Source organism: Panicum virgatum, chromosome 5K (assembly GCF_016808335.1).
Source record: "Panicum virgatum strain AP13 chromosome 5K, P.virgatum_v5, whole genome shotgun sequence".
Taxonomy (NCBI): Eukaryota; Viridiplantae; Streptophyta; class Magnoliopsida; order Poales; family Poaceae; genus Panicum; species Panicum virgatum.
The window spans coordinates 56881265-56906100 of record NC_053140.1 but is presented as its reverse complement, the minus strand read 5'-3'; the positions used below and the strand labels follow the sequence as shown (position 1 = coordinate 56906100).

At 48.5% G+C, this 24836-nt stretch overlaps 1 protein-coding gene across 1 annotated transcript; it reads right to left on the bottom strand.

Moving 5' to 3' along the window:
- Positions 1-151: 151 nt before the first annotated feature.
- Positions 152-3661, bottom strand: LOC120708874 (bidirectional sugar transporter SWEET1a). The gene is made up of 6 exons (XM_039994295.1): positions 3204-3661; positions 3059-3095; positions 2559-2654; positions 1532-1811; positions 1311-1430; positions 152-702 (listed from the first exon to the last, which is right to left on the bottom strand). Exons 1-6 carry the CDS (start codon positions 3238-3240, stop codon positions 511-513), a joined length of 762 nt encoding a protein of 253 aa, XP_039850229.1. The 5' UTR covers positions 3241-3661; the 3' UTR covers positions 152-510.
- Positions 3662-24836: the final 21175 nt, after the last annotated feature.

Sequence of the window (24836 nt, the reverse complement as noted above, 5' to 3'; positions counted from 1 at the left end):
TCATTCGTAACCCAAAATAGTATGAACATTCAGAATTCAGATAGGAGATGTCAAAGATACAGAGCAAGGGCACTTCTTGGCAAGCAGATCCATTCCCATCTGATGCCAGAGATCTTCTCCAGCCCGTTATGTCCGTGACGGCAATGCAGTCTAGATTCAGCCCTTGGGCAGCTCAGTTTCTCATAAAATGATCAGTACATTTTCTTTCAGAGAAACAGTGAGAGAGAGAAAATCAGAAAACCATTGGGAAACAAAAGGAAAACTTCACACTTGCAGAGACACGACTTTGATAACCCTGTGTCATAGCTCTCCCAGAAGGTACATTTTTAGGGAGAGATCGAGATCAGAATGACAGCGCAAGGCAAAGAAAGCAACAACAATCTTCTTCATCATCAGCAAACTAATTCGTCCATTAGGCGGCCTAGCTTTTCAGGCTGCCTGACACCACCACCACCACCACCTCCTCCCAACCTGCAGGCACCAGCAAGCCTTGGGTACAGAGCCCGCAGTCTACACCTGGCTGGCGACCTTGTTGGTCGTGGCGTCGGCCAGCTCCACTGTGGCGGCCACCTTCTTCGCGTCCTCCACCTCCGCGGCGGCCTCCCCCTTGCCGGCCGGCGCGGCGGCGCCCTTGTTGTTCCGGTAGATGGCGTACAGGATCAGCTGCGCCAGGCCCAGGAAGCTCCCGCACCCGTTGGGGATCTGCACGAACGAACGCGTTCAGGATGTTAGTCTCGCCGATCAGGGCACCTAGACTACACTGATCAGTGATCACTGATGCGCTGCGGTTCGCTGTCTCGACAAGAAAGGGCGCGGCGCTGCTGCTCTGTTCGGTCGAACCCTGTCGGTGCACAGCCGAGGGCGGCGCACGGCCGGTCCCCATCGGCGGGGGAGAGCATCGCGTTGCTGCGACTTGCGCTCACTGTGCCTGTGCACGCCTGCTTGTGGGTGTGGTGTGGTGGCCACTGGCCACACTGCTGGAGGCTGGAGCCCGCGCCCGTGACCGTGCATCGCTCGGCAGCGGCAGGCATGTGCGCCTGGCTCTGGCTGGTTGTGGGGGACACCGAAAAGGGCATGGACACTGGACGGTACTGTGCCGGCCAGCGGCGTTCAGCTTCAACGGCAACAGCTAGCTAGCCGTGGCAGGGAGTGGGTTCCATCCAAGTACCCATCGGCGGCACGCAAGCACGTACGGCCGGCAGCGGATAGGATCGTCTCGTCATCTGAGTGCTAATTTGCCTGCCGGTGTGTTGAAAAGATAATGGACATCTCGATAGGTCAGTCAGAGAGAGGAGAGCGAGAAGGCGTACGATGATGAAGGGGTCGCGGCCGAGGAGGCCGTAGATGAACCAGGAGGTGCCGCAGAGGAACACGGACAGGGAGAGCAGGAACGGCATGAACTCCACGCTCTTGGTCTTGATCACCAGCCTCTGCACAAGCACACATCTCACGACTCCGCACATCGATGGAGATAAGAGACTAGCTAGCATGAGTGTACGGCGAGATCGCTCCGCCGCTTCATTACACTTACCATGATGGAGAGCGGCGAGGCGTACATGCAGATGGAGAAGACGGTGGCGGCGAGGCCGCAGAAGATCTTGCGGCCGTTGCCGTGGAGGGCCAGCAGCGAGATGAGCACCACCGCGGCGAAGATGGAGGTGACGACGCCCAGCAGGCCCAGCATCCGCAGCCGGATCCGCCGCTCCGCGAAGATGAGGAAGATCACCACGTAGATGGCCTCGATCAGCGACCCCGTCCCGTTGATCGTCGTCACCAGGATGTTGTTCGGGGACACGAACGGCAGCCCGTACCTATATGATTTCATTCAGACAAAAACTTCAGCAAAAATTCAGACGACGACGGCCGAACACACATGAACACATGCAAAACGCTTTGCTTGGCCCTGCAAGGGTTTGTGAAAATCAAACGGCGGCACCTTTTCTTTCCTACCGGAGAAAACAAGTACTACACCAAAATCATCATCATAACTAAAAGATCCGTAACCAAAAAGCATGAGAACTTTTTGGACCTACACAAACACTTGAACGTGAAGCGGCATGTGCTAGCACAAGGCCCGTGTGGCCCACATGTCATCTCCATCCTGGCAGTGCCGACAGGCTCCACGGACTGTGGCACATAAAAGCTTTCTTGTTCACAGCAGTCGTTGTCACAGTGCTGGCGGGTGGGTCCACGAGTACCGTTCTATCTACAGGACGAATTGGACAGAGGCAGTAAACGCTACGCGCCAATCCTTGCTTCATCCAGCAAATCATGCAGTATTTCCGAAGTGTAAAAACAGGCGCCTACTGCACGGCAGTTTTACTGGTTTTATTTACAGCCACCGCCATGTTGCAAGAATATTAGAGGTATACATACTAACATAGTAACATGAGCCTGCTTAAGAATATCCAGACCAGCTAATCTGCATGGGTCTATAGACTCTGAATTGTGAACTCGAATAAACATGAGTGAGAGGTAAAAAAGTGATCTGTTCTGAAGAAACACGAATGATGTGAAGTGTGCTCATGCACAGGTTGTGTTCGAGAATAGTTGGTTACCAAGCCGATAGGAGGCAGTTGAGCAGCGTCATGTTGTAGGGCACGCCGGAGAAGTCCTCCGTCGAGCGCTTCTTGATGATCCTCCAGAAGGTGACGCTGCAAGAAATTTCACCAGATTTCTAACCGGTCAGAAGAAACATGCGGCGTACGTGCCCGTCAGTCCGTCATGGCTGAGGCGGAGGAAGCAGGAAAAGGTGCGGCATGGTTGTGCAGAAAGAAGCATTCCAGATGATAAAGGTACTTGCTTTTCAGGAAATTCAGACATTCATATTTTTAATGTTCTGTTTCCCCTATTTCACTTAAAAGGACTGAACCTAGAAGATGAGAAAACCTTCTCTCTCTCTCTCTCTCTCTCTCTCTCTCTCTCTCTCTGTGTGTGTGTGTGTGTGTGTGTGTTCTAGTCTTTGTTAAATAGTACGTATCTTGCTTCTCTGTTTTTTAAGCACGATTTCAGACAGTAAGAACCAGAAGAAGCCGGGTTACATGGAATCAAAACTTACACAGGCGACAGGAAGAGGAAGAGCGCAATGACATTCCCTGAAAAAACACAGCCAAGAGAGAAGCTTAGACTCTGTTTGTTTTCGCTTAGCTTACAAGCACGGACGGAACATCAGAGAGGGAAAGAGAGGCAGCCATGGAACTCACCGGAAACTCCGAAGAAGAGCCTCGCGATGTGCTCCATCTCGGCGCAGTCCCCTTGAATTCAGCTCCCTTTGGCTATGAACTTAGCCTCTCTTTGGCCTGAAACCCAAATGGAGGCGAACAGAGGTGGAAGAGAAAGGGTGGTGTCCTTCCCGGTCCAGGGGAGCACGCCCAGGTCCCAACAGCTAGCTAGCTAGCCTGAACCACTCGGCTGCACGGGAGACAACGCAAATCTGATGTCTCTCTGTGTGTCACTCGGTGAAGCAGGAGATGAGCGGTGAGGCTGTATATAAGAGGCGTGGAAGGTGTCAAGGTGTGATCTTGGGAGGTAGGAGAAGGGGCCATGCCAACCGGCCAAGCGCTTTCTCGGCTCGGCTACGGTGGCTGTGAGCCGTGAGCGTGAGCGACACGTCTGCCTGGGCTCCAACCCACAGCTACTGGAGTTCCCTCTCTCTTTTTTCCTCCACCATTTCTGAAAGTTGACAGCTACTGGAGTTTGGAGGAAGCCCATACGATCTTATCTTGCTCAGTCCTGTCCGAACAAACAAAATCTTGGAATGTGATAGGTGCTGGTATAGTACTCCGTAGCCACACTAGAAAACAAGGCTTGCCGTCTGATCTCTCGTTCCAAAGTACGTTCAGGTTTGCGTGCTGTCGATCCAAACGAGTGAAATTGCGAAATAATGCCTGAAAACTATCGGTGACTCCGGTAAAAAAAATGTTAGACGAAACTTTTCCTTACGTTCATGTACTGGGGAGAGACTACTACAGACGGAGATCGGAGGCATTTGCGTTTTCTGCGTATGTTCGTTCTATCTTGCTGGCTTTCCACGCAACGGAAGCAGAGGCCTTGAACTATTAACAGGAGCAGGCGTGCACTGCTGCAGCACTAGCACCCCACGGCCGGAATCCTCGGAGTGGGGAGCAGCAAGCAAAGTTCGTGTGACAGCGCGCGTAATCCTGTGATCCTCCCGTGCCCGCGCCGGGTAGGTCATCTGCTCTGCTCCTGGGGCCTGTGGGACTCTGGGTGCGGCCCCAGCCATGCCATGCGCCTGCGGCCAGCAGAGCTGATGGGCGGCGCCTAGCCGGACGGGGGCGTCACGAGACAAATAGTTGCAGGGAAATGAGGTCCCCATGGCGGTAGTCACCACTGAAAAATCTGAAATGGTTGGTTCCTTTTCAAAAAAAAAACTGAAATGGTTGAAAAACTGATCATCTGGAGCGCGTACTGTGTTCACGGAGGATCCTCCCCATCACGCCGTCATATGATCTCTGGTGTTTACGTGCTAGCGTTCGGCGGCGGAGGATCCGGGCGGCGTCCCCTGCAGGTAGGCGCGGCAGCCACGGAGGCGTGGAGGCAACAGAAGAGAGCGATCCGCGCGCGCGAGGCGAGAAGCCGACGAGGAGAAGAGTCACCGCGGGCGCAATTCACGGCTGTCCCGTCTTCTTCCGAGGTCCGAGCCTTTTCCCCCCCTGCCCGCGGCGGACTCGCGGCACGTACGCGCACGCCGGGGGGGTGCGCCGAGCTGCGGGCGGCGGCGGTTGCCTCGCCTCCTCCTGATCCCCGTCACAGCAAGATCGATGTGCACCGCACGCTACCGGTATCCAGACCTGGCGTGGCCGCCCGGCCGGGGCCTCGACAGCAACGCAGCTCCCATCCTCTCCCCTCCATATCTGCCTTGGGCAAAAGTGGCCGGACATTGTGGCGCATTGCCCGTCTCCGTGCATGCCCGTTGCCCACAGAACATAGTATGCGCGAGCAAAGTGGTCCGCGGCTGCTCCGTGCCTCGTGCGCCTGCCTGCTCCTACACGCGCATGCCTCCGCCTGACCGCCCAGACCCTGAAGACAGTGTGTGTTCATTCATTCGGCCATTCATCACAAAAACAGCTCAGACCGTTAACGCGCATGCACCCTGTATGCTTGAAACGATCGCAATCGTGCTTTTCATGACACAAAAAGTATTAGTATTGTAGTAGGATGTACCATTATTAACCAGTAGCCACCCATATCAGTTTGTTGATTTGTTCTCTTTTTCCCTTTTTTTTGGCGCTATGCGCTCAGGCGGTACGAGCAGTTATCATCACGTACAGAACTCGTCATCCGGAGCTGCAACTGTAGGACCGGATTGATTCAAGCCATGCCATTCAGCATTCTTTATACATCATCATTCGTGACGATTACGGATGGTAGGCAAAAGTCGCAAGTCGTTTAAAAAACGAGCCCTGCACTGACAGATCAAATTCATCGATGATCCGGTTCCTTGCCCACGGACAGGATTATTAGCCACCACTACTAAGTGACAGGTTAGGTTTTTATGCACGACGAAATTTTTCATGGGACAATTCACTTATACTTCAGCACACTTGTCATCGCTCGGAGCGAGTCTCGGACATAATTAAAATAGTACCTGCAGCTCTCGTAGTGGGGGTGCATGAGCCAGTAAACTGACAGAGCAGGATGGGTCGATCATTTTTGGTTCCGGGAGTGCGTATGGCTGGCTCGTCAATCATCAAGGATATGTGAAGGACCGAAGCCGGCGATCAGAGGGGATGAATAAGAGCCGATCAAAAATTTCTTTCGAAATCGATCCGTCGGCCTATATCCCGAAAATCACCACAAACCCTCAAATCTAGAATATAAGAGAATAGCTATGGACTACCTATCTCTTTACAAAATGCCCTAGGAAGCTGCGCGGAAGCAAAAAGACGCAATTTGCAGAACTGAACTACAGGGACCGGTCAGACCGGTTCAGGATACCGGTCAGACCGGTAGGAGACACCGGTCAGACCGGTACGACACACCGGTCAGACCGGTCCTTTCCAGACAGCACGAAAATCAACCTCCAAACGATGAATCTTGTGCAAACGACCTTCAAATCCAACGAAACTTGGAGGATACCTTCACAACTATTCCGTGAACATACCCCCAAGAGATCTTTCCCAGAAGATTAACGGATCGTGGGAAATCAAGGAAAGATCAAAGTGGATTGGGGTTTTCTCAAGAACTCAAGAACAGCAATTCGGGTGCACTCGCGATTCCAGGGGATTTAGTACTTGGCTAGAGAGATCAGATTCGCCACAAAGAGTCCAGCAAATCACGAATCAATGAACTTGTCTACTCCAAACACTAAACACATCAAAAGAGGAGAGTTCAAGTCCAAAGCGCGAAAGAGGAGGGGGAGGACGAGAACTCAGCACACAAGAGTGAACTCATCAGATTCAAAAGCCCTGAGGGCACGAGGAGGATAGGGCCTCCTTTCCCAAACAAATCCAACACAAGATCTCAACAATCCATGGACTAAATCTACTCTAAAGAGAAGAACAGGGGGAGAGGAACACAGGGGCGGCGGCCTGGGAGATAGAACAATTCACGGACGAAATACAAAAGCCACACTCAACCTAACACAAGTGAAGGGGTATTTATACCCGCGGGACCGGTCAGACCGGTACGCTGGACCGGTCAGACCGGTTGGTTAGACCGGTCAGACCGGTGCCAGGGACCGGTCAGACCGGTTGGCCTGCAGCACCCCCTGTACACGATCTCATCCGACGGCCGAGGTTCTTTCTTCGGAACAAAGTCTTCTCCACGAAGCCGCCGTCTTGATGAAGATCCAGTCCGCGGTTTTGGAGGGTCCGCGAAACCCGGGTAGGTGGCCGGTTTTGAGAAAACCGCCAAAACCTCACGCGCGGGAAGATTCCCGCCTCCACACCGTGGCCCTAGACGCCGTTCCCACCTCGGCCTTCTGACGGCCCTAGACGCCGTCCGACGCCCGTCATCTTCTCGCCCGCAGCGAGGCCCTAGATGCCGTCGACGCCCGTCACCTCCGTCAGTCCCGAGACCGACGCCCGTGCCTCCACGACTTGGCGTCTTCAACCGCCGTCCGCCTCCTTGGTTTTGTGGCGCAAACCAAGAAACCCGCCTTCCGTCGCCGCTTGCGCCCTCGATCCAGGAGTGGACGCCACAGCTGCCACCCGGTCCGAGCTCCGGTCCCGGCTGCCCTTCACCGCCGTCCACCGCACGGTCCATCGGCCACAGCACCTCCACGGCAGCTCCCCGTCGACACTCGACGCCCGTGTACCTACAATCCAAAGACCAAGCGCACGGCGCAATCTCAACAGAGTCGCGACTACACCACGGTTAGTCCACTCCACGTGTTGACCACCCATCAACACCTAACGCTCCACACGGGCACTGAAGAGGGAAACACAAGAACATAAACAAAACGCACACACAGCGGTTAGTCTGATACAAGCACAAGCCAAAATCAAGCTAACGCGCCAAAACCTCCAAGTCATCACGACAATCACTCATCACAATATATGAGGTCAAGGTACTTGTCAACTTGACCTCTCAATCTCCCCCTTGATGAGTGCATTGTCGAAAAGATGACATGAAAGCAAGAACAACCCAAGCGAGTGCCCAAAAGCCAGATAAAGCCAGTTAAAAGCCAATAACAAGGCCACTCGACATGAGCAAGGATCTAGAAGACTCCACAGAAAAACTGCTTGGCTCCCAAAGAAAAGGATCACAGCTCAACGCTGCCAAGGAGTCAAAGGACATCTTCGAAAGACCCAAGAAACAAGACACTCAAACCAATTTCGACAAGCGTTGTTAATCACTCATCACCAAGCAAACCAAGGTATTTATTGACATGGTTTGGAACATTTCTCCCCCTTGATGAGTGACTTGACACAAATCAAGCACAAAGAAATGGTTTGAAGTGCGAAAACTCGAAAATCTCATCCAAATGATCAAAAGCCAAAGAAAAGTCAAGAAGGATCACACGGAATGAGACAAATCAAAGCCAAAAATCGGTCCCCAAAGACATGGGCAACGGCTCTACGCAACCGATCAACAAAGCATGACCCCTCAAGAAAAGAGGCAGGGCTCAACACAGTCATGCAATGGCAAAGTACCGGTTCCTCCAGAAAGAGGCAAAGGCTCAACACAACCGATGCGAGAGCAAGCAAAAGCTCAAACTCCCCCAAAATGCTTAACCTCTCACAATATGCACAACTCCCCATGAGTGCAGCACTCAAACTGTCAACTCCCCCTGGATAAATGCTCAACCTGAATGCCTACTCCCCCTCAAAGCATGCTATGCAATGAATGCTGTGCAGAGGGTGTACGTGAAACATTCAGGCATACAAAGATATGATCATCGAGTGATAGGCATGTGTGCTTCATAAACAGGAACTGAATCTAGCTCAACAGGATATAACAATCAAGTCTAGAGCTAGCAAGTTCAGTTCAGCAAAAATAAAAGCATCACCCATGATCTAGCAACAGCAAGTAGGAGAAAGAAAGCAGTGCTAGTCAAACTCATACAAGGTGATCCAAAGCAGCCAATATATTTTATCATGATTCCATTCTGCATCTCAAACTTATCAAGCAAGTGATTTTGCCAAGGGTTGAAAGCTTGTCATGCTTTACTTAGCAACGAGGCCAAGCCTATGCCAAAGGCAGTCAGAAGCTTAAGGCACTCGCTTCAGTCATGCACAGCCTTGCCCGGGTTCTCACTAGTGCTATGTGAGCCGTCCCGAAAGCTCGATCAGTGCGACAAGCAATCCCACCTGGATCTTTTCATTCCATTTCAGACATATTTTGAACAAATTTAACAATTTTAGCTCATGTCAAAGATTACAAGCCACACTAGCATGAATAAGATAGCAAAGTACATCAATACATCCTATCATGCTAGTATCCAAGACAGGGTGACTATGTTTTCAGATTTTCAAATCAAAATGCTTAACTCAGATGATATGACATATACTGTGGAGCAAGCTATACATGATCAAGTCTAAGAAACTACACTAGCAAGCACTAGAAGATCATAACAGTGTATACAAGAATGCCAGTGCAGTGAAGCAATACAAAATGTAAATATGTACAATGCATATGCACAATGCAACTAACCAAACTAAAACTAAAAGAAAGACAAAGACAAGCCAATAGCTAAGCAAATGAAGCACTCAGCAAAAACATAGGCTCAAAGACACACAGGACTAGACCAAAATGGATCCAACTGAGTACCATGAAAAGGTAACAATCAGAAAACCACAAGTCTATCCTAGGAAGAGAACGTACAAGCCAAATGCTTACATACCTCGATGAAGATCCCGCTGGACCTAGAGCATATCAAGCTCGAGGTCACCTCCCCTACGTCCTCAGCGGGTCCACCTTCTGCTCGAACAGGTTCTTGTAGAGGTGAACGATCGAAGTGGAAGTAGTGGTACTGGATCGTCCTCCTGAGCTGAGGTAGTCAAAACAGAAGGGGCCGGAGCCTGCAGCCGGCGTAGTAACTCCGGATCACGGTCATCAACTTGGGGTAGAGCTCCCCCTCAACAGACTGGGACCTAGCACAAGACAAAGCTAGACACCAACAAGAAGAAGCCAGGTACCAAGAGAAAACAAGCTCAAGCATATGGTTAGGCGTTAGTCAGGCTACACAAGCATAGAGATACCAAAAGAAAATCTAGGTAGATAGCAAGACAAAAGATACCCCTAGAACAATTCTAAGGCACTCAAAGCATGAAGCAAAGTAGCAAGACTAGACAAAGATAGAACTCAAGCAAGCAAACTTAGTAACATAGGCAAAAACTAAACAAAGCCTTCAAGGAAAATGATATCACATGAAAAACATATCAATGCACAAGCCTGAAGCCAATTGAAGAGACAAGGCAACAAAGCATGGTATGAAGTTCATGTGATTCACACACAAACAAAAACACGACTAGCCTATCACAAGTAGCAAAGACACAACTAGCAAGCAAAACTAGAAGGTCACACAAGCTAACAAAAAAAAGTGGCTAATCCACAAACAAGGCAAAACCTAGCAAGTACAACTAAACTGAAAAGGTATCAAACAGAGAAACACAAAGAACAAGGGAGTAAAAGCTCATGTATATACAAATGATACAAAGATCCATAGGGTCAACAACCGGCATGGAGAACCATCTTGTCTTGATCTACCTTGCAAAGGATCAAGAACTGTGGAGCACCTGTTCTCCATCCGCGTCCTCTCACCTACAAAAGAGAGGAAAAAGAAGCCCGAGTCTTGGATCCCGAAGGGTTAACGAGCATGTACTTGGGAACCCAAGACTTGGCCACACGATCACAAGAAGCATGGATAATAATGCGAGGATTAGCATGAAGCAAATGCGGGTTCAAAATAGTTTTTGAAACATCCTTGGAGTTATGTCTCACGGGAGAAACTCGAGGAAAACGAGAGTCGCCACTGGAAAAGAGACAATGACCATCCAAGGTCTTTTGAGACTTACCCACACACGTACCCTGGCTTACCTCACTAGAGCTAGCACACTGCTTCTCAGAAGGCTCACAAGTGTTCATGCCATGAGAAGGGCAATGAACATCCAACGGCCTAGAAGCCCGAGCACGGCGGATGCATTTGGCACGCCTATAGTAAAAGCTATCTTGATGCCCATCTTTCTCACAAAAAGTGCAATGGTACAAAGGCCTAAAGGGAGGCACACCATTCTCAGACAAGTGAGAAATCCCTTGGGACTTAGCACAAGGAGCACTAGCCTGAAACTTAGTGCCCGCACTAGGAATGCTCGTGCCATGGGAAAGGCCACGAGACTTCCTAAAAGCCTTAGCTCGAACTCTTCGCTCATGTTTGACACGGCGGAAGCAGAAATCGAATGTATGCCCATCATTCTTGCAAAAAAGTGCACTTGAATTTTGGTTTGGGAATCTGAGTCCCGAATATGGAAGTAGCACCATTGCCATGAGAATTCCCTTGGACATCACCCGACTCAACACACGGCTTAGGACTAGCTATGGAAGAGCTATCCTTAGCCACACCACAAGTGCTCTTGTCCATGGATTCACTCTCAACATGAGTATCTAACTCTGGTGGCAAGGGGGAAGAAGAGCCAGCAGCAGAGTGGAGAGAAGTGTGAGAACCAAGGAACTTAGCACAAAAACCCTTGCATGTTGTGACCAAAACCTCATTTGATATTTGAGCCGATCACAAGTACCACTTCTCAAGTTCTCCATTTCCTTTTCGATGCACTCGGCATAAGTGGTACGCAAGAGGTCATCTTCCTTCTCAAGGTTGGCACTCATATCCTTGTGCGCAACCAACTCAGCGCTCATATCATCGCGCAAGATCTCCAAAGCCATAACCTCAACTTTCAAATCAAAACACGATGTGCAAGAAATAATACCAGAAGAGGCATCAACATCATGCAAAGAATCTGAAGCACAAGAGGTCTGGCAAGCAACATCAGCAAAAGAGCAACAGCTGGGCCTACATCTCATCTCATCAATCTCAGCCCAAGCACGCTCAAGATCAGCTACACAAGTGTTGTGGACAAACTTAAGCTCATCAAACTTAGCATTCAAAGAATTGCAACAAACACATGGTAGAGAGGCAATAGAATGCACCAAAGAAACCTCATGTCTAGCAGCATCATGATTATCATGCAAGACATCAAGCAAAGCCTTAGCATGTTCAATAGTATCAAAGCTAGACAAGAAATTATTGTGCAAATGATCATGCTCAAAGTCACATGCAAGCAACATATCCAAATCATTCTTATCAAGCATGGCATGATCATCAACATCATCTGGCAAGGAAGCTACGGAATGCAACAAAGCAATCTCATCTCTAGCAACATCAAGATCAACATGTGAGGCAACAATCAAAGCCTTAGCATGTTCTAATTGGTCTAAGCTAGAGGTAAGGTTCTTCTCTAAAAGCTCATGTTCAGATCTAGCACAAGCAAGCAAGGAGCACAGTTCATCATTTTTCCTATGCAAGGCTACACAATCAAGGCATGGAGCTAAATCACGAGATTTCCAATAAACCAGCCCACATCTAAGTCTAGAGCAAGAATCCTTTAACTTCCCAACTTTTCTATGTAAAGCATCACAAAGCTCATGAGACTCGACAAGATCGTCATGCAAACATTCACAAGAGTCACATGAAGAAGATGCAATAGAATCCTCAAGTCTATCGATCTTTCTTATGAGCTCATCACTATGCTCATCATGCGCACAAAGACGAGTGAACAGGCTAAGTATACCTTGAGCAAGACGGCTTCGGCTCATCTTGAGAAGCTTGTCCTTGAGTTCTTCTGGTTCTTGTTGCTTCTCTAACAAGAGCGTCAGCAAGGCCATCTCTTGCTCCTTCGCACTCAACTCCTCCTCAGTCTTCAGCTCCATTTCAAGCTCACTTCTCATCTTTTGGTCATCTCCCGAAGCCATCACTTCACCACTCAAACCTGGAAACAAGGATGCATAAAGAGAAGAGCTTGGTGCCAACGTAAAGGCATGGTTAGGATTAGCACAACCAAGGCTCAAAACAAAAAACCCCAAAGCCAAAACTCCCACAAACGTCGCCAAGTGGTTTTCGAACCGGTTAAGGTTCTGAAAACCTCAACCAAGCTCTGATACCAATTGAAGGACCGAAGCCGGCGACCAGAGGGGGGTGAATGGGAGCCGATCAAAAATTTCTTTCGAAATCGATCCGTCGGCCTATATCCCGAAAATCACCACAAGCCCTCAAACCTAGGATATGAGAGAATAGCTATGGACTAGCTATCTCTTTACAAAATGCCCTAGGAAGCTGCGCGGAAGCAAAAAGAGGCAATTTGCAGAACTGAACTGCAGTGACCGGTCAGACCGGTTCAGGATACCGGTCAGACCGGTAGGAGCCACCGGTCAGACCGGTCCTTTCCAGACAGCTCGAAAATCAACCTCCAAACGATGAATCTTGAGCAAACGACCTTCAAATCCAACGAAACTTGGAGGATACCTTCACAACTATTCCGTGAACATACCCCCAAGAGATCTTTCCCAGAAGATTAACGGATCGTGGGAAATCAAGGAAAGATCAAATGGGATTGGGGTTTTCTCAAGAACTCAAGAACAGCAATTCGGGTGCACTCGCGATTCCAGGGGATTTAGCACTTGGCTAGAGAGATCAGAATCGCCACAAAGAGTCCAGCAAATCACGAATCAATGAACTTGTCTACTCCAAACACTAAACACACCAAAAGAGGAGAGTTCAAGTCCAAAGCGCGAAAGAGGAGGGGGAGGACGAGAACTCAGCACACAAGAGTGAACTCATCAGATTCAAAAGCCCTGAGGGCACGAGGCGGATAGGGCCTCCTTTCCCAAACAAATCCAACACAAGATCTCAACAATCCATGGACTAAATCTACTCTAAAGAGAAGAACAAGGGGAGAGGAACACAGGGGCGGCGCCTGGGAGATAGAACAATTCACGGACGAAATACAAAAGCCGCACTCAACCTAACACAAGTGAAGGGGTATTTATACCCGCGGGACCGGTCAGACCGGTACGCTGGACCGGTCAGACCGGTTGGTTAGACCGGTCAGACCGGTGCCAGGGACCGGTCAGACCGGTTGGCCTGCAGCATCCCCTGTACACGATCTCATCCGACGGCCGAGGTTCTTTCTTCGGAACAAAGTCTTCTCCACGATGCCGCCGTCTTGATGAAGATCCAGTCCGCGGTTTTGGAGGGTCCGCGAAACCCGGGTAGGTGGCCGGTTTTGAGAAAACCACCAAAACCTCACGCGCGGGAAGATTCCCGCCTCCACGCCGTGGCCCTAGACGCCGTTCCCGCCTCGGCCTTCTGACGGCCCTAGACTCCGCCCGACGGCCGTCACCTCCTCGCCCGCAGCGAGGCCCTAGACGCCGTCGACGCCCGTCACCTCCGTCAGTCCCGAGACCGACGCCCGTGCCTCCACGACTTGGCGTCTTCAACCGCCGTCCGCCTCCTTGGTTTTGTGGCGCAAACCAAGAAACCCGCCTTCCGTCGCCGCTTGCGCCCTCGATCCAGGAGTGGACGCCACAGCTGCCACCCGGTCCGAGCTCCGGTCCTGCCTGCCCTTCACCGCCGTCCACCGCACGGTCCATCGGCCACAGCACCTCCACGGCAGCTCCCCGTCGACACTCGACGCCCGTGTACCTGCAATCCAAAGACCAAGCGCACGGCGCAATCTCAACAGAGTCGCGACTACACCACGGTTAGTCCACTCCACGTGTTGACCACCCGTCAACACCTAACGCTCCACACGGGCACTGAAGAGGGAAACACAAGAACATAAACAAAACGCACACACAGCGGTTAGCCTGATACAAGCACAAGCCAAAATCAAGCTAACGCGTCAAAACCTCCAAGTCATCACGACAATCACTCATCACAATATATGCGGTCAAAGTTGACCTCTCAATATGATCAAACTTACGATCGGGTTTCCAGAAAAAAAAAAGAGACGAAGCTGACGTGCGCCGTGCACACTGCATCGCGTTGCGTGTGGTCCTCGCCAAGAGGACTGACGGGGTCCATCGTATCTGATCCTGATGACCTGATGGCGCTCCATGCGTTGGCTATACATGCAGCGAAACCAGGGACGGCGCGCACACGGCTGGATCTGGATGGCTGCCATGGGCGGATATATATCTCCGAATATATATCACGCATGTCAGTATGTATTTATCTACTTTTCAATAAAGATCGGTATGTATTTATGCCATGTTGCCAGCCCGATGATTCGACGTCTTATCCTCCACATGCGATGCCCAGATAACCTTTCGGTTTGGCTTGGCTGCCCGCTGCCTCGATTCCTCTCTCCCGTGGATGGATGCGCTCTCTTTTCTCTGGAAAGAGGGAGAAAAAGGTCGCGTCGAGCTGGGCATTTCTTTCACAACTTTATGCCCTTGGTTGGTCGATGAGGCGCCATCTCGCGTCGGAAATTGGCTTTTGTTTCGAGCGGATATATATATATATTTCTCTCGCGCGCGGGGGATAATAACGGCCGGCATTTCTCTGTCTCTGGTCCTCGCCGTACCTGCTTGCTTGGTTAACAATATATATAATACTTTGATACTGCTATGGCCTTGTTTGGATGCGCCCTAGAATCCTAGCGCTAGAAGAGAATCTTTCCCGCATGAAGCACTTAATGAAGTCTATTTGCAAAAAAAATTTAGGGATGAGTATAACTTTTCGACGAATCTAATGACGATAATTAATCGATGATTTGCTACAGTTATGCTATAGTAACCATCCTCTAATCGCGCGGTCAAAGGCCTCATTAGATTCTTCAGGGTCACTAGCGCGGGGGTTCTGGAGTTGGTTTTGTAAACTGACTTTATTTGACACCGTAATAAGCGGTCAAAGTGTCACTATTCACTAGCGCTCTCCAAAACCAAACAAGGCCTATGTGCGATGGTGATCGGAATGGACATGGACTAGACTAGCTAGGGCATAGTGCAGCCATGGTGCTTGTCGTAGCAATCGCAAATTGGCTGCTCCAAGTTACTCTGCTCCGTCTCCTTGCTATGGTAGCTACATCACGTACATTGTCCCACTCCCACGTCATTGACTGGAATTTGATCAGGACTCAGGAGACCCTGCTGGTATTTCTAGAGCACGCGCGTACACAACGCATACGTATACTACGTCGAAATGAAAAGGATAGCGCTTGTGCGGAGATGATGGGCTCGCGCGCGCGCGCGCGCCTAGGAACTTGTGAGCTAGACCGCGCGGCTACTGAGCTACGTACTACGACGACGGGTGGTGTGTGCGCGCGTGCAGTGCTATACGAGCAGAGGAAATGGCGTCGTCGTCTGACTGAGATCCACGTCTGAAAAAACAACGGCCGCCGGCCGGTTCGGAAGCAGGTGAAAGGATGCGGTCAAACGAGTCGGCCGGTACGGTGCCCATGGATGGATGGATACATCGATCGGTCTCGGTCGGTTCACACATTGCCGTTGCGCGCGGTGGGATCGGCTGCCTTGGCGTTTTCTTCCTCTCCTCGCCATCCGCCAGCGCCGGCCGCCGTGATTCGGGACGGGTGAACCACGACGCGGGCATGATGCGGAGGGTAGAGTAGGAACGAAGAAGATAGCACGCCGGCTGGCCGGGCACCGGCTGCGCGGTACGGTACTTGTATGCTACGCATTTATACGTACGGCTACGCCTAGGAGATACTTCAAGTATTGATGACGTTCGTGAAACGTGTGGATCAGCTAGAGTAGACTCTTAATGCATGACGCCGTACTATACTAGTATATATACATACTCGTCCTCTAAAATACTCCTAGGTGCCCACGATGTATATATACTGTAAGGCTCTACTATATCGTACAGCACATAGGCACACCAAGACGACTAGTACATCCTAGCTAAGCTACCTGCTGCATCCTGCATGGTCTGTGCCTCTGTGGCCCATGTGTGGCAATGCTATCCGGCAGATTAAAGTAGTTGAGTCCACTATGCTATGTATAGCTTAATTACAGCTATATACAGTTGAAGGCGTATCGCACTTCCAACTTCCAAGCGTCAGTGCGTGCGTATACATTTTTGCCAAACGAGAATGGCTCCATCCACTGTCCGGTGCCCCGTGCCCCTCGCCGCCGACGGCGAGCACGGATCATGCCCCGCGGGGACCGCCCGGCTCCGTCGTCGTCGATCGGACGCGCGCGGCGCGTCCCTCTCCGTCCGTCCCTCGCATCGCGTCAATCAGAGAGGCATCCCATCACCGTCCGAAAATATTTTCAGGATGGATAGTTCGCGGTGTCATGGACACGGGCCGTCCAGTGCTCTGGGGTCCTGTCAGTACGCATATATATATATATATATATATATATATATATCCGCACGATCCGATCCTCTCTAGCTAGCTAGGACCAGCAGCGTCGCACCCACCGTCCGCGCAACGACGTAAGGTTCTTCCCTTTTTGGGAAACGGATAGGCTACCCTAACATCACTACCGTATATACTCAAGATACTTGCGAATAGAAGATCATAGATCGTTACCACTAGCCGCGCAGCGCAGCGGAAGAAGTCGCGCGTCGATGTAGAGGAAGTAGTCGATCACGTCCCACGAACCGAGCTCCTCGTACTTGATCCCAGCAGCCGATCAGCGCAGCAGTCGCAGCAGCGCCTCCACGGAGTCCACACGTACGGGGATGAAACGCTAGGCGTCGGTGTGCTAGCACCGCACGCACGGCAAGGGCGGCGGCCGAGAGAGAGGGAGGGGCGGCGGCTAGGAGGTGGCGCGGCTCACAGGGTATCGCCCCCCTAGCCCCTCCCTCGTATATATAGGGCGTACTAATGGGCTTCTATCTCATAGGTTCATTAGTAACCCTAATCCCTCTTGAATCAATATCCTTTTAGGCCTTTAAACCGTATTGTGATGATGGGCTCTTGGGCATATCACCAACAATCCCCCCTTACACTAGAGACAATCATACATGCAAGCTTTCCAACATTCCAAACTCCTTAAGTGTGTGACCCGTAAACTCCTTAAGTGTGTGACCCGTTAGGTTCATGTGTAGGTGGTCGTGATCGGAAATCATTTTCGAATCACAAGTCAATAGCGGCACCTAGCAGGGCATAGTGACTCACAAATACACATAAAGATCATATCGGCCGAACCTTAGATATACTCATACACCGATCCCTTTGCCACATGATACCAGTCAAGCTCAAAGCGAGATGCGTGCCACCTTTGTGATAGCTCGACCATTCTCTCGATCTAATAGTGGATTCTATTCATAACTAACCTTTAGTCATCATGATTAACTCTTTAATCACTTTGGCATGGCCATGCACTTTCAAATCCAACTATCTCGAGGGGCCCAGAGATATCTCACCCGTTATCTAGGAGGGGCAAATTCCATCTTGATCCGCTCACATCCCATTCCATGTTTCATGACACACCTGTAAGCTACTTTTGTAACTACCCAGTCACGGAGTAGCGTTTAGTAGCCCCAGGATGCACCACTACACACAGTGAGAAACAATGGCGATCTCAGGTCTAAGGATCCATTAGGTATAACACTCAAGAACAACTGATGGCACATACAAAATAACAATCCCAACATTGTCTTGGAGTGGGTCAATCCAACACCATGTTCACCAACATGTGTCCACATCATTAATCCGATATCTCCATATCCATAATCCGTGAAACATGATCATCAATTAATACATGTGCTAGTCTCAACGTCGTTGTTGTCCCACACAACGACATAAACTAGGGATAATTTAGAATCATATCATTGTCAACAAAGAGTTTCACGAACAAGTCACATACTTGATAATCAATGTAAAAATAATCATCCATGGAACAAATAATAATTATTTATCATTACATAAACATACTCATGACACAAAAATCTCCCACGCACACTAGAATCACTTATGTAAGTATCTAATACCCATAGATCTCATGTGCGCCTCATACTTTGGTTGTGGGAGAGGCTTCGTCAACGGATCAGCAACGTTTGAATCCGTGTGCACCTTGCAAACCTTCACATCACCTCTCTCAACAAAGTTACGGATGAGGTGATACTTCCGCAGTATATGTTTGGACTTCTTAGTTGTTCTAGGCTTCTTTGCTAGTGCAACGGCACCACTATTATCACAATAGAGGTCCACTGGACTGGACGCACTAGAAACAACACCCAAGTCAGAAACAAACTTTCTGATCCAAACAGCTTCTTTTGCAGCTTCGGAAGCTGCAATATACTCGGCCTCTGTCGTCGAATCAGCCACCGTATCTTGCTTGGAACTCTTCCAGCTCACTGCCCCACCATTGAGGCAGAAAACAAAACCGGATTGCGATTTGGAGTCATCTTTGTCTGTTTGAAAACTAGCATCGGTGTAACCCTTTACAAGGAGCTCATCTTCATCTCCAAATATTAGGAACATATCCTTAGTTCTTCTCAAGTATTTAAGGATACTCTTTTACAATTGTCCAGTGAGTTTCACCGAAATCTGACTGATACCTACTCGTAACACTTAGAGCAAAGGAAACATCTGGGCGCGTGCAAAGCATAGCATACATGATCGACCCTATGGCTGAAGCATAAGGAATCGTACTCATCCTCTTTTACTCATCAGGTGTCGTAGCACACTGACTCTTGCTTAGAGTAATGCCATGTGACATTGGCAAGAAACCTTTCTTGGAATCTTGCATATTGAACCGATTCAATATCTTGTCAATGTACGTGTCTTGGCTTAATCCAATTAGCCTTTTTGATCTATCTCTATAGATCCTAATACCCAGAATATAAGCCGTCTCTCCTAAATCCTTCATCGAAAAACTCTTTTTCAATGAGGTTTTAACGGCTTCAAGCATTGGAATATCATTTCCGATCAGTAATATGTCATCCACATATAGGACCAGAAACACAAGTGCGCTCCCACTAGTCTTTTTGTAAACACAAGGCTCATCTTCATTCTTGATGAAGCCAAACCCTTTAACTACTTCATCAAAACGAATATTCCAACTCCGAGATGCTTGCTTCAATCCATAGATGGACCTCTGAAGCTTACATATTTTCCCAGCATTTTTAGGATCGACAAAACCTTCAGGCTGTGTCATATACACATCCTCACTTAGATGTCCATTAAGGAAAGCGGTTTTGATATCCATTTGCCATATTTCATAGTCATAATATGCGGCAATTGCTAGTAGAATCCGAACAGACTTTAGCATTGCGACGGGCGAAAAGGTTTCCTCATAGTCAACACCTTGAATTTGTCGGAAACCTTTCGCCACCAATCGTGCCTTATAGATGTGAACATTTCCATCCATGTCTAATTTTTTCTTAAAAATCCACTTACAGTCGACAGGTCTGACACTGTCAATTTGATCGACCAAGTTCCAAACTTGATTATCATGCATGGATTTTAACTCGGATTCCATGGCTTCAAGCCATTTGTCGGAGTCGGGTCCCATCATTGCTTCTTTGTAGGTCAAGGGCTCATCATTTTCCATCAATAATACGTGGCGCTCCTCCGTAATAAGGAGGTTGAGCTTGTCAGTAGCGCGACGTACCCTTATAGACCTTCGTGGGGCTGGTGCCTCAACTACGGGTTGTGCAACATCTTGCACATCCCGTGGATGTTCAGTGGTTGCTGAAACAGTTTCGGGTGTTTCCTGAATTTTTTCAAGTTGCACCTTGCTCCCACTAAATCCTTTTGAGAGAAACTCCTTTTCTAAGAAAACACCATTACGAGCGACAAACACTTGGCCTTCTGCCTTATTGTAAAAATAATATCCTTTGGTTTCCCTAGGATACCCCACAAAGAAGCATTTGTCTGACTTTGGAGTTAGCTGCGGAATAATTCCACATTGCTTCAAATGATCACCAAATTCAAGGCTCAAATATTCTCCTCCACGATCAGATCGCAGAAATTTAATTGTCTTGCCTAATTGATTTTGTACTTCATTCTGAAATTCTTTGAACTTTTCAAACGATTCAGACTTGTGCCTCATTAAGTAGATATAGCCATATCTACTAAAGTCATCAGTGAAAGTAATGAAGTACTGAAAACCACCTCTGGCTATTGAGCTCATTGGTCCACATACATCGGTATGTACAAGTCCCAACAAGTCACTCGCCCTCTCACTCTGACCAGCGAAAAGGCGCTTTGGTCATCTTTCCAAGCAAACAAGACTCACATGTGTCAAATGATTCAAAATCAAATGAGCTTAACAATCCATCTTTATGGAGTTGTTCAATGCGCTTCTCATTTATATGACCTAAGCGACAATGCCAAATAAAAGTGGGATTCAAATCATTTGGTCTAAGCCTCTTAGTATTAATGTTATAGACAGATTTATCCTCAAGATCAAGAACATATAATCCATTCACCAATGGACAATGAGCATAAAAAATACCATTGCAAAAAATAGAACAACGTTTGTTCTCTATTACAATCTTAAAATCACCAACTTCTTCCAAACATGAAGAAGAAATAATGTTCTTACTCAAAGCAGGAATGCAATAACAATTATTTAATTCCAAAACTAATCCGGAGGGTAGAGACAAGTGGTAGGTGCCGACTGCCAACACCGCAACCTTTGCACCGTTGCCGACACGAACGTCCAACTCGCCTCTTGCAAATCTTCTAGTCTCACTTAGACCCTGCAACGATTTGCAAGTGTGAATCATCGATCCAGTATCAAATACCCATGATTCACTAGAAGATAATGCAATATTTATTTCTATAACATTTATACCTGAAGTGGAAGTCTCACTTCCCTTCTTCTTCTTCTTTTCTTCCAAGTACTTCTTGCAGTTCCTAGACCAATGTCACTTTTCATGACAGTGGAAGCATTCATCCTCAGAAGTAGGGCCAGATTTGGCCTTAGGTGCTGGCTTTAGCTTAGAGCCCGAGGACTCACCACCGGAACTCTTTTCCTTGCCTTTACCTTTGGGATTAGGAGGCGTCCAACGCTTCCTCTTTTTGTTCCCCTTCTGAATCATCATCACATGATTGGGATTCTTCTTAATGCTCTCCTCTGCTGTCTTTAGCATCCCATGCAACTCACTCAATGTTTTATCCAAGCCATTCATCTGAAAGTTCATGATAAAATGCTCATAGCTCGCCGGGAGCGACTAGAGAATAACATCAGTAGCCAAGTCTTGGTGAAGTTCAGAACCAAGTCTGTCCAAAGTCTCAATGTAACCAATCATTTTGATCACATGAGGACTGACCGGGCTACCTTCTGCCAGCTTGCACGCAAAACAAGGACTTTGAGATATTGAACCTCTCAGTCCTGGCTTGGTTCTGAAACATCCCACGCAGCCCCTCGATCATGGTATGAGCATCCGCATGCTCATACTGCTTCTGCAGATCAGGGGACATGGTGGCGAGCATCAGACAGCTGACATCGAGTCATTGCAGTGCTTCTCATAAGCTCTACGATCAGCAGCAGTTGCATTGTCAGAGAGATCATCAGGATATGGCTGCTCAAGAACATACTCATTTTTCTCTTGCCTGAGAACAATTCTCAGGTTGCGGTACCAATCAATAAAGTTTGTTCCATTCAACTTTTCTTTCTCAAGAACAGAATGCAAATTGAAAGCGGAATTGTTACTGGCAGACATGATCTACAACATTAAAGTAAAGTAAGATTTCAGCACTAAGTTTATGTAAAAGACTTTCATTAACTGATTTAACAAAAGACAACCTACTATATCAAAATCATCTTCCCTCTAATGACATATAGTGGTTCAAGATCCATAATCACTAAAATCCTAGTGAGCTTTAGCATCACGGCTAGAAAAATAATGATACAGGTAAGCAACAAATTACTAATCACATCTCTATGTGACTCTTGTTTGTTGGGTGGCATCCAATGCCCCGGCCCCAACCCTATGCCTTAAAGCCCAAAACTGTTTTGATAGCTTTGCTGAGTAAACCAATACTATGCTTGTGAATGTCCGACATCCACCCTATACAAAAGTGATAGCTGAGGGTACTCTACTTTGGTAAACCTACAACACAACGATCAAAATTTATAGGTGCAGCTATTGGTAAAAGGTATCAAAAACTCAACCTTTTCTGAGAGAAGCTATTCTATCATGATTAAAGCATCCACCATATGTAAAAGCATGAAAGAATAGTATGACAGGAAAATAAACATCACAAGCATATAATCATATTATATTGTGAATAGTATGGCCTCTTGCATCACAATGGGCTCCATCGCCATGGCTCCAAGGTGACCTCCATTGCCATCCGTCCTGTCTTGTGGTGATCATCATCGCCATCATGATTGAAGCCTCCATGAAAAGATACTAAGCTACTACATCTAATAGCTAGTGAAATAATTACATGAGGATTCAAACATTACAAGTCGACACGCAGGTCGTTATACAATAATGGTGCAACCTCAACCCGGTTGTGTTAACTTGCAACACGCAGGCCGCACAAATCATCACATACATCATCACATGACATTGAGGCCATACCATTCACATCACACCCTGCAAAAACAAGTTAGGCGTACGACGTGTTCTACCAAAGTAGCGCTTGGGAAGCCGCTACAGCGAGAAAGCAACGGCGGTCCCTATGAAATCCCTATGAAAATCTCATCAAAGTGATCGCATCACCTCAAATCCGAGCCATTCATAATGCCTCAGTTTTCACTAGGTCAATCACATTGACCGTGCAAACTTTGCATTTGAGAAGACTGCATCTACACATGACCTCGATCTGTTGGTTCAATCTGCTGACTATGCACACAGTTAGTCTCGATGGTGATTCCAGCCGGTAGGGACATGTCGTATGCATAACAGAGAAAGAACACAAACTAATTTTTTGTCACATGCCACGCAATCAACTCGCTCCAGTTTTAACCCCTTATGACCAATTGATCTAATCAAACCGTGCAAAAGTAATAGATCCAATCTACTACAACAACATATCACCTATATGCAATTGATCCAGACCAAAAACTACGCAAGATGGCTTTGATACCACTGTTGGGAAACGGGTAGGCTACGCTAGCATCACTACCGCATATATCCAAGATACTTGCGAGTAGAAGATCATAGATCGTTACCACTAGACGCGCAGCGCAGCGGAAGAAGTCGCGCGTCGATGTAGAGGAAGTAGTCGATCACGTCCCACGAACCGAGCTCCTCGTACTTGATCCCAGCAGCCGATCAGCGCAGCAGTCGCAGCAGCGCCTCCACGGAGTCCACACGTACGGGGATGAAACGCCGGGCGTCGGTGTGCATCACTGTAGCAAATTATGAATTAATTAGGCTCATTAGATTCGTCTCGCGAAAAAGCACTCAGCTGTCAAAAAACATTTATAAACAGATTTTATTTAATACTATAAAATAGTAAGATTTCTGTTGATGTAATAGAGACTTCTGGAAAAAATCCTGGAGCCAAGGCCTAAGATGTACGAGAATGGGTACGGGCCGAACGAAATGCTGAAGTTTCTCGTACAAAAACTGCACCAGCAGGCAAACGGCAAACCCAATCCGTACGTGATCGCACCTAACTTGGACCGGACCGGACCACAAAGTCCGCGCAGGGAGGACCCCACAGGTCAATGCATGGTCACCCTCGATCAGAACTTGTATAATGGGCTCAAAATATCTTCGCTCCTGCATCAGATGCCAAGCTTAACACAACAAGCAACCGCTCCGCGCCTACGCACAGCACAGAGCATTGCGATTGCGGCCTTCTGATGGAGACGATCTTGATCCTGTGAGCAGGACTGCAGGATAAATTTCTTCATGTAGAATCTGAATTGTTTGCAGACTGAATAGCTATCTTCTTCCCGTGTGACTTTGCAGATTGAATGCTGAAGGTCCTGATTTTTTTTAAAAAAAAATAGAATTTCCTGAATCGCATGGCTGGAAACAGGTTGGAGTCTCCAGAGAGCTGCTGCCGATGCCTTTGGCGGCTTTGCCTAAACATCCTGCATTATTGTTAGGGACAACGGAGAATCCCATGGAGGCCTTTGCCTTTGGACTGACAAGCAGGAGGGGTCTGTGTGGGTGTGGCTGCTGGGGCCGTGGCCCGTGGGGCGTGTGGGGGGGGGGGGGGGGGGGGGGGGGGTGGAGCGAGCGAGGCTGGAAAGGTTCACCCGAGAGTTGCCGCATACGCATACGCATACGCAGTGGCACGGCCCCGTGGCCCGCGGATGTGACGGGTTACCCGACGGACGAGCCAGGGATAAAGCCTGCTTCTGGGCAGGAATTCTTTTTTGGATCTCTCGGAGTCGGGAGCCCTTTTTGCGTTTGCTTTACAGGCTTTCAGCCTCCGCGACTTGGGCCGTGTTTGGTTGCAGGTTGTAAAAATTTTGAAAAAACATTT